Consider the following 14,693-nt stretch of genomic DNA (forward strand, 5'->3'; position numbering starts at 1 on the left):
AAGAAAGAAACAGAAATAAATAACGTAACTGTATACCAAGTTGGTGACTTAATCACATATACAAAAATTATTTCAAGTGACACACCACCATTTTAAGGACATCACTGAGGGAATACATCCTAAAAACAAAATCCCTCAAGGAAATCTTAACAGTGAAGTAGTCATGTTGTTAGTGGCAATATGATCTTATTTTGATAAATTTTATGTATCTCAATATATATTGTAATATTTTAGAAGGATTTCCAGCATAAGAGATAAAACTACAAATCAAAGAATAAAAAGCTTATCCTAAATACCCAGTGATATCTGATAGTTTCTTTTCATTCATGATTTGTTTCTTATGAATTCTCATGTTCACAAAATTACTATATATTTCCTACTTGTTTCTTTTTTTTTAAAGTAGGCTTCATGCCCAATGTGGGGCTTGAACTCATGATCCTGAAAATCAAGAGTCATATGCTCTACTGACTGACTCAGCCAGTCAGGCATCCCTATTTTCTATTTTCTAAAAACAAAAACAAAACCAAACATATTGTCACCCATTTTGTTCACTCAGGCCTAGAAACAATGACAACCTTGTAGCAATTATCATCCTTAGGACCTGAACTATGACACTTATATACTATCTGCTATCTAAAAGGACACCCTGGAGAGTCTAGGTCAGAAAATACATAAAAGAAGCTTGAGAACTATGTCATATTCCAAAGGTAGGAAGCTCTCAAAAACTACTAAGGTGATGTAAAAAAGACTCAGGCGCTAAATTTAAGAGGTTTCCATTGGTTAGGGACAATCTTAGTGTTAGAAAAAATAACTACAATGGTCAAAAACTTACAAAATACAGATAAAAATTCCTAATTTCCTAATAACACTAAGAACTACCCCCTAGTATCCTTTTGAGGTTGTTAGAGAACCACGTTATTCTAAAAACTAAGTGAATAATGGGATGCCTGGGTGGCTCAGTCTGTTAGGCATATGATTTTTCATCTCAGCTCAGGTCTTGATTTCAGGGTTGAATGTTCAAGCCCTGAATGGAGCCTACTTACACACACACACACCCAAAACAACAAAACAAAAACTAAGTGATGAGAATTTATCTTGCTTTTCTTATAGGAAACATATTTCAGAGTAAACCAATAGGTAATAAAGAAAAAAGCTTTCTATAGAGAAATCACAGTTAATACATAAAGAATGACAGAATTAGAAAGTCACCATTTTGCAGTTCCTAGTAAAATAAGGGATCCACACAATCATCATTAATCGCTACCTGAAAACCACTAGGCAAAGACCAATGGACAGGTTTATAACAATTAGTTGGAGCAGGCTCATGTGCACCTGAGCTTACTCATCAATTTGAAGAGGACAGATGTAGGGCATCTGGAGATAAGGTTAAAACAGTATTGGTCTTCTGATGTGAATCATTAGGAAATACAGAGTAATACATTAAGCCTTGCCAAAAAAACTGAACCAGATCTACCAGTTTATAGGAAACTAAGCCTTTACTACCAGTCTATAGAACACATGGAGGAAAAGAAGATAGAGTTATCTTCTAATTACAGATCAATGTTCAGAAAAAACCCTCGTGCTGTGACTGTGACATTTTAAATTGTCTCTTTCCCAAACATTAATGTAAGTATGAGAGATGATACAGCATATGATTAAATAGCACACTTACTTACTGTCTGATTTTGGACAATTTGTCCATATCATAGTTTCTTCATCTGTCAAAAAGGGGTAATTCTTAAGCTCATGGAGTTGCAGTATTACATGAAGTAATAGATGTGGAGTGAGAATAGTATGTAAGCATTTATAATCACCAGTAACAATTATAATTTTGAATATTATCATCAGTAATGAGTTTTTTAAAAATAATAATGTATTTTTAATAAATCCCAGAGTAATAGTAATTATTGGTAAAGGAATGATACAGAAGAAGGGTTAGGGGTTCCTAAAAAGAAATGTGTTTTTTATATATAAAAACTGCTAGGTTCAAAGTTTTCACGTTACTACTACTTTACTGTAGTATTCATGCCACTGTATAGGTTCTAATTAAACAAACAGAGGCATATATTCACATAATTTATTAAATTTAAATCTTTTTCCTCTTACTCAGATTATAATACAAGATGATTTTCTTACCTTATCCAAAAGGTGTATTATCATCGGTACAAGATTGGCATCAATTACTGCCTGAACCTGCTGCTGATTTCCTGCAGTGATGTTAGAGAGGAACCACACTGCTTCCTGCAGAACAAGGACCCCTTGAATATTTCTCATTAAAAATTAAAATCTACATCTGAACTAAATTGACTACATTTGTTACAATGTCCAAATGATTTTATCATGGAACAAGTTCTATAATAAAAATCTCAGGAATCTTAACTCCTCTATCCCCCCACCTACTGTATTTTCCCTGAACAAATTGCTAACGGCCCTATATCAAGTCATAATGAACCAAACCTTCTGAAAATTCTTCAAAACAATGTTCCCAAACGTAAGACTCAAAAGAAGCTTGTCTGAACAAATACTAAGGAATCCATGAGCTGTAATATAGATAAAAATCCCAAAACTACTGTAAATGAGATTTAGCATCCCCCTCACATAATGTGCTTTATTCTCTATTTTGTTGTGATCAAGAATGCTAGTCAAAGTCGGTAAATCTCAATTATCCATGATAATGGAGACAAGAACATTGAAATAGTGTGGTATTTTAGTATACTTATTTGTAAGTCATTCACTACACCATTTCTCTCAAGAGCTAAAGTGGAACCAGATGTTTGATTGCTTCACTGGTCTACCTTAATGATCTTTTTATGCTACCCTTTACACTTCAGTAGTGCTTACTGCTTTTGACAGGATGATGGTACTCAAGTGGTTCACAAGTTTCATAGACAACAAATGCACACTAAGACCAGTTAGCATGAAATAAGACAAAATATCAACCTCATATCCTATGTAGGATATTACTGTCATTTACCAGACATAAATTTATTACATTACTCAATGTAAATGGAAACATTTTCTCTATTTAAAAAAAATTAGTAAACACATTTTATTCCCTAAAGTATTAGTATTAGCTAATGTCAAGCAGGCTCTTTGGATCAGATCACAGGACCATGTTTAATGAACCTGTTAGAGATGTTAGGGTGCTAGGCTACTTAGGTGAGCTGTTCTTGGGTTATAATCATTGGCAATGTTGTAATCAACAGCCCGTGTATTTCTACAACAGCCTCAGATGCACTCCAATATCAGCATCACCAATCAGTGCCCCCTTTCAATAGCCTCCATGATCATACACACACACACACACACACACACACACACACACACTATTAAGTATCTATAAAATATTAAGCTTAATTACATGACTCACACATTAAAATTTTCCAATCACACAACATTCAACACCCAATTATCTCTATTTCATCATTTCCAAGAGAGCCAAATTTGCATTGTTTACAACTGCTTTTATATACAAAAAAATCAGAAATCCATGTTAGAAAGAATAAAATATTCTAACTTCTCTTGATGTCTAAATGATAGTCTACATTAATAATCATTATAGATACTTCTGAATCCCTAATTTTACAAATGAAAACGGCTGATACTTTATGTGTTATTAGGCAGTATTTAAAAATACTTACTTTATTTATTTTCTCTTTGGGATGTGTCAGAAGTGCTGGGAAGTGTGAAAGAGCATCACAGTTCAAAACTACTTGTGTTTGCTCATCAGTTCCAGTAACAATGTTGCCCACAGCTCGAAGTGCTGCAGTCTGAAACAAAAGATGTAATGACAAGTTCTATTATGAAAGATAACGCTCTTTCATTCATGCCAACCTACTGTTTTTGAGCAACTGTCTGATACCAATTTAGGAACAAAGGAGTGAACAGGACAGGGTTATGGAGTTTACATTATTGTGAAAGACAGTCAATAAACAAACAAATAAGGATAATTTTCAGTAGTAATTAGGGCCATAAAGACAATAAGTACTTTGGATTTTTGATTCAGTGTTTCAATAAATTACAAACAAAAACACAGGGCTCTTCTGAAGGAGGGCAGGAACCTGTATGAGATTTCACTATCATATGAATTTGAATTATCAATTTTTTTTATAGTTTTATCAGGTCATTTTCTCTCAAGTTAGAGCTTTTTTGGGGGGGCTAATTTTAACATTTATAAGACAAATGACTCAGTTTCCCTGCCAAATTGAAATATAATTTATATAACACAAAATTCACCCTTTCAAAATGCAGAATTCAGTGGTTCTTATACCTCCAAAGTTGTGCAACCATTATATGTAATTCCAGTACATTTTTATCACATCAAAAAGGGGTATCTGTATCCACTAGCAGTCACTCCCATTTCCCTCACTGGTTGGTGGGGGGGGTTCCTGACAGCTAAGATGCCTGTGGATTTGTCTATTCCAGACATTTCATATAACTGGAATCAGACAGTAGGTAGCCTTTTTTGTCTGGCTTCCTTCACTTAACGTAATGCTTTCAAGGTCCATTCATGTTGTAGCATGTATCGATACTTCATTCCTTTTCACAGCCAAATAATAGTCCAGTTATGTAAGTGGAATACATTTTATTTAAATATTCATTAGTGGATAAACATTTTGTTTTCACTGGCTATTAACAGTAATAGTGCCATAAACATTTGTGTGCCAGTTCTTGTGTGAACATCTGCTTTCAGTTCTCTTGGTTATATATACATCTAGGAGTGGAAAATGCTGAGTTATACAGTAACTCTGTACCTAACTTTCTGAGGTACTATCACACTGTATGCCAAAGAGGCTGTACCATTTTAATTTCTATAGATGTATAAGGATTCCACTTTCTCTACATCTTTGCCAAAACTTGTTAACCTCTTTTTGATTATATACATCCTGGTGTTTATGAAGTGGTATTTCATTGCAGCTTTGATTTACATTTTTTTCATGGCTAATGATGTTGAACATCTTCTCATGTGCTTATTGACCATTTGAATGTCTTCTCTGGATAACTGTATTTAAATGTTTTGCCAATTTTTAATGGGATTATTTTTTTTTACTGTTGTTAAGAATTCTTTATTTTGGACCCAAGTCCCTTTTCAAATACATGATTTGCTCTTTCATTCTGTGGGTTTTCTTTTCACTTTCTTGACGGTCTCCTTAGAAGCACAAGTTTTTTAATCTTGATGAAGTCCAATTGATCTAGTTTTCTCCTTGGTTGCTTGTGCTTATCGTATCAAATCTAAAAAATTGCTGTCTAATCCAAAGTCATGAAAATTAATGCTTATGTTTTCTTCTAAGAGGTTTACACTTCTAGCTCTTATACTTGGGTGTCTGACCTATTCTGAGCTAGTTTTTATAAATAGGGAGCTAATTTCATTTGTTTACATGTAGATATTCAGTAGTCTTAGCTCCATTTGTTTAATTACCATTTCTTGAAAAGACTCCTCTTTGCTAATTGAATTTTCTTGGCATCTTTGTTGAAAATCAACTGATCATATGGGTTTATATCTGGAGTCTTTTTTTTTTTTAAAGGTTTATTTGTTTATTTATTTGACAGAACGAGCAGAGAGAGCAACAGGGAGAAGGAGAAGCAGAGCAGGGAGACTGACATAGAACAGGGCTCCATCCGAGGACCCTGGGATCATGATCTGAACCAAAGGCAGATACCAAAGGCAGATACTCAACCCAGTGAGCCACCCAGGTGCCCCAACAGGAACTGCATTTAACCTGTAGGTAAATTTGAGAAGCACTGCCTTCCTAACAACACTGTCTTCTAATCTATGAACATGGATGTTTTTCCATTTATTTAAGTCTTCTTTAATTTCTTTTAAAAATGTTTTGTAGTGACCTAGATTCTTTGACAAATAAATTTAAAAGAGCAAAGAAAAATAGAATTGTAGAGTAACAGAAACATAAGACAAAGCTACCAAATGCAATGTGTTAATCTTGTTTAGAGGCTGATTTGGTCAAACTGTGAAAAAATATGAAGCAATCAGTAAAATCTGGATACTGACTGGGTTTTAATATTAAAATTAAGAAATACTCTAACAGTACTGTGATATGTAAAAACATATAACCTTATTTTTAAGAGAAGCTGGATGAAATTACATGCTATCTGGGATGTGTCAAAGTAATTTGCCGGGAGGGAGCAAGTAGGGATATAGAGGAAACCTACATGGTGGTTCATTACAACTATTCTCTTTTCCTAAATGATGGAGTTAAAGTTGAAAAAATTTTAAAAATCTCTACTAGGTATCGTGTAAAGTACAGAAGGCATTGAGAGCTGCTAAAGAAAAATTTCAACCCTATTTCTGAATGAAATCCAATATTAAAACTAATGATGCATTCTGAAAAAAACAAAACAAAAATAACCAAACCAAAACCAAATCAAATACCTATACCAAGATGTAAGTACTACACTTAAGAAATGCAAGCTTAATTATAATTATCTAGTATGAATATTTTATTTTTTAAAAAGTTTATTTATTTTTTTAAAAGTAATCTCTACACTTAACACGGGGCTTAAACTTACTACCCTGAGTTCAAGAGTCGCATGCTCCTCTGACTGAACCAGTTAGGTGCCCCTATTAAAATATTTTAAATGAGCCACAAATACCCATAAATGGCAAAGTATTTATTCGATTCCTGAATTCAGCTAAGTGTTCCCTCTTTCCTTAAACTACTTTAAATTTTACGGTTTGTGTTCTCCATTCCAATTGTACACAAGTATCATCTGAAGAGCTTTTTGAAGCCCAGGTTTCTAGGAAATATCCCAGATTTATTAAAACAATCTCTAGGTGTCAAGGGAAATATTTTTTTTTCTTTAAGCTTCACAGGTCATTTTAATGTCCACCCAGGGTTGAGAAACAGGGAATTAGGTTAACAGTTTTTCCTTAGGCTACTGCTGAATAGACTGTTAAGTCATCATATAATTAAAGCTTGCTGTATCTCCCTTTACCACTGCAGTTTGACAGTTACTCCTTATAATACTTGTCTGAACTTCTCACCCTCTCTTTTTGGCTCTTTCTAGATGCAGGTTTGGGATAAATATTTATGTGGAAGGATTTAAAAATAAAAGGATAAAACAAAGTTTAGAAAAGATTTATTTATTTAAAAAGGATTTTATTCCTTTATTTGGGGGGAGAGGGATAGTGGGGGAGGTAGAGGGACAAGCAGACTCCTTACTGAGCAAGGAAATGCCTGGTGGCTTGGTCCCAGGACCCAGAGATCATGACCTGAGATGAAGTCAGATGCTTAAACAACTCAGCCACCCAGGCACCCCATTAAAAAAAGATTTTAAATAAAAGGAAATTTAGGAAGCCCCTGATCAGTATGTTTCAGTATAAAGCCTTTATCATAGATAGTGCCAATGAAACGAAACATTAAGCTTGCCCAGTGCAGTATGGAGAGTTAAGAAAAAGAGGGGAGAAAAGGAAAAGAGTAGGAAAAATGAAGAAAAATAAGAAGCACAGAAAAAAATAAAGTATCAGTACTTATTTCAGATGCCACCCAAGTTACCATGTGAATTTCCTAGGTCTACCTTAGAAATCAGTAATCTACTAAGGAGATGCCCTGGGTGGGGTTTTTGGTGCGGTATAAGAAAAGGGAAGGGGAGCAGTTTGGAGCCATCTTTCAGCTTGCTGAGTACACACCATGAGCAAAGCTCACCCTCCCGAGTTGAAAAAATTTATGGACAAGAAATTATCATTGAAATTAAATGGTGGCAGACATGTTCAAGGAATATTACGGGGGTTCGATCCATTTATGAATCTTGTGATAGATGAATGTGTGGAGATGGCAACTAGTGGGCAACAGAACAATATTGGAATGGTGGTAATACGAGGAAATAGAATCATCATGTTAGAAGCCTTAGAACGTGTATAAACAATGGATGTGTTCATCAGAAGAATCAACTGCTTCCACATGGCCCCTCTCCATAGTACCTGTTTTACTACAATATAAAAATCAGATTGTGTGCATTTTCATATTGAGCTTTTTTGTTAAATAAACTTTTGTAATAGCCAAAAGAAAAAAAAAAGGGAAGGGGAGGGGGAATGGTTCTTGTTGACCTATAGTGATCTTACCTCACTTTCTCCATCTTTAAAATGGGGACTTAAGGGGCGCCTGGGTGGCTCAGTGGGTTAAAGCCTCTGCCTTCGGCCCAGGTCATGATTCCAGGGTCCTGGGATCGAGCCCCACATCGGGCTCTCTGCTCAGCAGGGAGCCTGCTTCCTCCTCTCTCTCTGCCTGCCTCTCTGCCTACTTGTGATCTCTGTCAAATAAATAAATAAAATCTTAAAAAAAAAAAATGGGGACTTAATACCTCATTCTTTTCATCAAAGATATGTTCTTGTTTTATTTCAAAAAGATATATGCACCCCTATGTTTTCTGTGGCATTACTTACAATAGCCAAGATATGAAAGCAACCCATGAGTCTATCGATAGATGAATGGGTAAAAATGTGGTGTGTGTGTGTGTGTGTGTGTGTGTACACACCAATGGAATACTAGCCATAAAGAGAATGAGATCTTGTCATGTACAACACCACATGGATGGACCTAAAGAGTATTATGCTAAATGAAGTAAATAAGAGAAAGAAAAATACCATATGATTTCACTTATATGTGGAATCTAAGATGCAAAAGGAATAAACAAAAAGCAGAAACAGACCCATAAATACAGACAACAAACTCATGTTTGCCAGAGTGGGGGAATGGGCAAAATGGGGAGTGGGAGAGAGAGGCTTCCAGTACTCTGATGAATAAGTCAAGGGATACACAGCATAGCATAGAGAATATAGTCAGGGGTATTATAATAGCATTATACTGTGAGAGATGGTAGCTACACTTGTAATGAGCACAGCATAACTTACAGAGAAGATGGATCGCTATGCTGAATACCTGAAACTAATGTAACATTGTGTGTCAACTATACTTCAATAAAAAAGATTAAATAAAAGATTTTTTTTTAAAGATTTTATTTATTTGATAGACAGAGATCACAATTAGGCAGAGGCAGGTAGAGAGAGAGAGAGGGAGAAGCAGGCTCCCTGCTGAGCAGAGAGCCCGATGCGGGGCTCCATCCCAGGACCCTGAGATCATGACCTGAGCTGAAGGCAGAGGCTTAACCCATTGAGCCACCCAGGCGCCCCTAAATAAAAGATTTTTTAAAAGATGTGTTATTAGGGACGCCTGGGTGGCTCAGCTGGTTAAGCCTCTGCTTTCAGCTCAGGTCATGATCTCAGGGTCCTGGGATGGAGCCCCACATCGGGCTCTCTGCTCAGCAGGGAGCCTGCTTCTGTCTCTGTCTCTGCCTGCTGTTCTGCCTGCTTGTGTTCTCCTTCTCTCTCTCTCTGACAAATAAATAAAATAAAATCTTTAAAAAAATTTTTTTTTAAATTAAAAAAAAAGATGTGTTATTAGGCTAGAAATATACTTTAAGCTAATGAAATTGTCCATTTCTGAATGCCATGCTTAAAGCAAATTAGTGGTAAACAAAGCAAAACACCTTATATTATTATCAACAACAAACTCACCTGAACTTTAACTTCCTGGTGGCTGAGCAGAGGAACCAAGTGAGGGACTATTCCAGAGTCTATTACCATCTGTATCTGTTCATTGCCAGCATCAGTAAGGTAAGAGAGGGCCCACACTGTATCTACCAATATCTAATGGATAAAATGAAAATTCAAACAGTCTTTGAATATTTTCTCACTTTAATAATTCTTAACTATAGTTAACTTATAGATAACTAATCAATGATTGTTTCACTACCTTTCTTCCTTTTTTGTCTCACCTCAATTCACTGAAATCTTAATCTGCTCTATAATACTAAACACCATCATCTATCTCTGAATGTCTGTGTCAAGTATGTGCATCTTTTAGCCATATTTAGGATGCTTCAGTTAATTATGACCCCAAACACAGGTTAGTGTCCAGTCTTTTTTTTTTTTTTTTTAGTTTCCAGTCTTAACTCACAAAGAGTTTGATACATCGTTCATGAAATAGAAGAAAAAGACACGGTCTTTTGCAAATGCTCACACTGAGGCATAATAGGTCCAAAGACATAGTAGTAAGTACATATAGTTGTAAATACTATATGTATTCAACATACACAGTGATTCAAAACATTGGGGTTAGATGTATACATTCAAGTTGTTTTCTAGTATCATTGGTATAATGTAGGTATGTTTAAAGCCAGTAGTTCAGTATTAGGAGTATAGTAGTTTCATCTTTTCCAATCAGTTTGCTTTGCCTTAAAAAACTGGAGGCAACTTCTCATAGTGGAAGCGTCCCACAGTTGCAGATCAAGACATTAAAAGCAACCATAGATCAATCTGTGTGATCTATAATCAAAAACATTCTAGTAAAAAAAAAAAGGCATAATTTACAGCATCTGCCAAAACTATTTATAAAAAAAACTCCTCTGCAATTTAGACTAAAAATTAAACTATCATTTTAAATGTTAGAATTCTTAATGAACCTTATTGTGAAGTTCAGCAGGCCATTGTGTTTCACCTTTCTTTTGTATTAAGTCATAATTAGAAGTTATAACCAAAAGAAAGTATGACAACTGTTAAACTGTTGCATAAATAGCATAGTTACTGACAAATATACAGGAATAATAACTGTGCCTGGAATTTTACTTCTGAAGCCTTTCTGGAATATGAACTATATGTGTCAAAAGACAAGTCAGAAAATTTTGAAACCTTTTAAATTCTAAACTAATGTTATGTTTAAAACATCTGAGAATCTCCTAGAAGAAGAAAACAACACTTTGCCACTGTTTCTTTCAAAAACTCAATAAAGTTCTTTGGCTATTTTTAATCTAAAAAGAAGACACCAAATCAAAGAATTCACACATATAAAGTGGTTATCAAAATTATGTGAAAGAACTAAATTTCAACTTACAAATGTGAATCTTTTTTTCAGAGTACTAACATATGCCAAAATTTGTTGATAGAGGCAAAAAATTTCAAGTTACTTCTCCACGACTGTACATAAAGTCCAGATACAATTTTTTTTAAAGGCCCAACACTAAACATGAATATGCTCACATCAAAATCACAATTTAAATAGACTTGACCTCTTATATACTTCTTGTATTGAAGTTAAAAGTCTATGATAAATTTACTAATTATAACTATACTGTAATTTAAGCGTTTCATTTATGATTTGTAGAAGCAGTTTTATTTATTTTTTACTTCTTTCATGGTCTGGTTTAAGAATTTGCTGCTAAATGTTTACCTAAGAAGACTGCATTTTCAGTAAACATTATTATATAGTAAACTACTCAGTACATAAATTATTACAGAAGAACAATGAGACCAGCTTGAAAAATTCAAAATATATTAAAAGGCAAGAAAACAGAGTTATAATCTCAACTGGATTGGGGTAAACAGGTGGAAAGAACACAATACAATCTCTGAATAAGGTCAACCAAGATGTCTAGTTTTTGGTAGAGGTATAAACTTTGAGATTAATCTTCTTTGGAACTCATTTAAAAGTAAAATGTTAAAATTTCTGGTTTAATAAAAATACTTGGCACTAAGGAGCAAACCCTCCAAATAGCTTTATATATATTTTAAGGATTCTAGACTAACGGTATCTAAAACCAAGTATCTTCAGAGCAACGATCATGTTCATCTAATGAATTTTATACATTTTATCACTGCATGATGTAGTGGAATTCTAACTTTAATTTGTTCCATATGCGTTAGAGAGATCCTGGAAAAATGTATTACCCCAGAAACTGAAAAGGAATGAAGCAACCTATCAAACACAGGTCATCACCCCAAGCTGTTTTAAAGGAACCAAAGTTCCTGAATGTTGCTATGCACTGTATTCCTGTGATTTCTTTTACCTGTCATATTCCTAGCTTTTCTAACACAATGACGGCAAAGCTGGTTTTACAAGCAGTCAGATTCCCACTTCATTCATACTTTATGAGGTGCTTTTTCCTTTGCCATCTGTGTTGGTTAGAATGAATAAGGTATATTTACTATGCTTAAAATCTAGTCTGCACAATTTTTTTTCTTGTTTGGATATTTATGAGTTCTCTCTACAACATGTGAAACCACTATCACAGTCACTATAGATGGAAAAATATAGTAAAAATAAATTCAAGACCAACTGATATTCTTGGGATTGGTGTATGCATATGAACACAAACCCATGCATAAGGCACAAGTTTTTTTTTAATCTTTCAAAATATGAAATATTATTAGGCCTATATATTCTCTCAAACACTGGTCAGGCCATCAAAATGAGCTTCCATAAAAAGCTCTTGACCAATCAAAGATATAATTTTAGTGAGATGGATCATTAACTGGCAACTTTAAGAACTTCCAAAATGAGTTTTTAACTGCCCCAACTCTCCACATAGGTTATTGCCCAGACCAAAATATAGTTGGGCTTGATTTCTTCACTGTAAATTGTATTTGTGATACAGGTAAAGACAAAGTAAATACAATAATAGTAAGCTATGTTATTACAACTCTTGAAATGGAAAAATCTAATCGAATACATGAACATTATGTCCAGTATAACATTTTCTTCCCTATGTCATAGGGGCAACCCTAGACATACATATTATACACATAAAAAATACTCACATTTACGTCCGTGTGATGAATTAAGACACAAAGAGCTGGAAGAATCTGAAGAGAGAAATATATAGATTTAAAAACATACATAATGGTATCCAGTTTAGTTAATAAACAAAAAAGGCAAAACACAAAACATCTGTTTACCTCCTGAATGGTTTCCATTGGGGGTGGTGGATCTTTATGGCGACATAAGTTGACCATTACCCAAGTAACATTTCTTAAGAATGTTATAGGAATAGATGGACTTATGAAGGAAAGTAAAGGTTTCACAACTCCAAGACTTATGACATAATCTCTACACTGTGGTCCATCACCTGTAGGAAGGAGTGAAAATACACTGACAGTAAGGAATTAAGAAAACATAAAGCACTGGGTTGAATATGTTGCTTTCTGTATTTTAACCAGACACACTAGTTTTATATAGAAGTTTTAGACAACAATAACCAAGTTCTCATTTTAGGTCTCTGAGACAAGAAAAGCAACATAAAGTAGTAAGATATTTTTTGCACATTATTCACTTATTCAATAGGTTTATAAATTGTTCACCTATGTTTTTGTGCCATTAAAAGTTAGAAGCCTAAGTATCCTTTAGAGTACTTTGTGAGCAGAGGACTGTTGCTTTTATTTTCTCTCAATGGTACTCTCAGTTTAACAAACTTTTATGTAATTAAAAAAAATGTACGCATATATATCAAAATATTACTAGAAAAAAGTTGTAGAATTTATACTTATGATCCAATATCACAGTACCAAAAGTATTAACTATAAATTACTCTACACATTAAAAAAATTACGCCCAAAATAAAATTCAGGAATAAAAAACTATGTCAAAAGAAGGAGGGGATGAATCAGTATCACTAGAGCCATGGGTTCCCACAGTAATTTTTGGCCCTATCCAAATCTGTTAAACAAGCTCTTTGGATCCAGAATTGGGGTTTTAATACGCCCCTTCGTATGATTCTGAAAATAGGCTAAAGTTTGAGAATCGCTGCCTTAGTGAACTGTCAAATGTAATTTCTCTATCTATAGCATCACTGTAATTTCTAGCATTAAAACCATATTAAGTATTACATTCTATAAATGAAAACCCTTTTCCTTGCACTGTAATATTTCGAGATAAAAATGCCTATTCTTTTGGCATCCATGTATTCTAATTATTTTACAATGTCACTGGAATTAAAAACCAAAGATCAAGATGTTGCATTAATAGTTATAAATCTAAAGTTGGTATAAAAGCAAAGGGGTGAAGGAATCTGGATACACAAATGATAGCATTCCTAATAGCAATATACCATATGTGAAGAACAGTTTATAGAGAAATTCTCCCATTTTAATTATGGAACGCTAACCATCCCCTGCATTCTATCTCTGCCCCCAAAGAGTAATATAAAAGAGGTACATGAAAGTAATATTGACTACTTCCATGCAAGAACAATAAACTTTAACATCAAGGACATAATACAGTTCCGACCCCAGATTTTTTCCATTCTCTACTCACTGAAGGATAGTTGTTCAAATTTTTGTGTTTGGGTAAAGTCTGTTTATAGTTTAAAAACATATCTTGAAATATCAGAATTGTCTTTAATTATTCTTTTTACAATTATGTCAGAGAGAACCTGAGAGGTATGGTAATCATGGTATTTAACATTTAATGATCCTGTCTATAAAGCTACAAATACCTCCTCATGATGATAATGGATAACATTACTGTATTTTACTGTACTAAAATTCAGGAAAGAGAGTAAAAATTTCAATTAAGACTCTTTTTAAAACTGTCATTATGGAGAAAAAGTGTTGTGTTACGTTGTGCATATTCCTTTTTACTAGTTTCTATGACAGTGGAGAAAGTTAAGGAATAAAAAGATCCATCAACATAATAAAGGAGGGAGAGGAGATCTATTATCACATACATATTTCATAATTACTGAAATAATTAAGATTTGACTATATACTTAAAAAAGAGTTGACTATATACAAAAAGATACTATGGTATCATAAGCAACAAAAATGTTCATTCTGTTTATTATAGGTTTATACTTAAAACAGCTATAATTTCTATAAAATTTTTGCATAAAAACCAGTACTAAAAAGA

General features: G+C 33.9%; 2 protein-coding genes and 1 non-coding gene across 4 annotated transcripts in view; 1 reads left to right on the plus strand and 2 right to left on the minus strand.

The window, feature by feature from the left end:
• KPNA4 (karyopherin subunit alpha 4) overlaps positions 1-14,693 on the minus strand; it is a 57,230-nt gene that overhangs the window by 9,685 nt on the left and 32,852 nt on the right. For both annotated transcript variants that reach the window (XM_047729197.1, XM_047729207.1), the window contains 5 exons: positions 12,746-12,915; positions 12,608-12,652; positions 9,530-9,661; positions 3,642-3,770; positions 2,137-2,241 (listed from right to left, as the gene is read on the minus strand). In XM_047729197.1, coding sequence (XP_047585153.1) covers positions 2,137-2,241; positions 3,642-3,770; positions 9,530-9,661; positions 12,608-12,652; positions 12,746-12,915 — 581 coding nt within the window. The remainder of the gene's footprint in view (positions 1-2,136; positions 2,242-3,641; positions 3,771-9,529; positions 9,662-12,607; positions 12,653-12,745; positions 12,916-14,693) is intronic.
• On the minus strand, positions 3,094-3,432 carry LOC125090257 (small Cajal body-specific RNA 7). The gene has a single exon (XR_007124258.1). It is a non-coding gene; the product is annotated as a small Cajal body-specific RNA 7 (non-coding RNA).
• On the plus strand, positions 7,625-8,015 carry LOC125099799 (small nuclear ribonucleoprotein G-like). The gene has a single exon (XM_047729247.1). It carries the CDS (start codon positions 7,647-7,649, stop codon positions 7,875-7,877), a length of 231 nt encoding a protein of 76 aa, XP_047585203.1. The 5' UTR covers positions 7,625-7,646; the 3' UTR covers positions 7,878-8,015.

Source organism: Lutra lutra, chromosome 1, assembly GCF_902655055.1.
Source record: "Lutra lutra chromosome 1, mLutLut1.2, whole genome shotgun sequence".
Lineage (NCBI taxonomy): Eukaryota > Metazoa > Chordata > Mammalia > Carnivora > Mustelidae > Lutra > Lutra lutra.

What these genes read in the sequence shown, in the direction of transcription:
- LOC125099799 (XM_047729247.1), top strand. Translation starts at nt 7,647, where the DNA reads ATGAGCAAAGCTCACCCTCCCGAGTTGAAAAAATTTATGGACAAGAAA.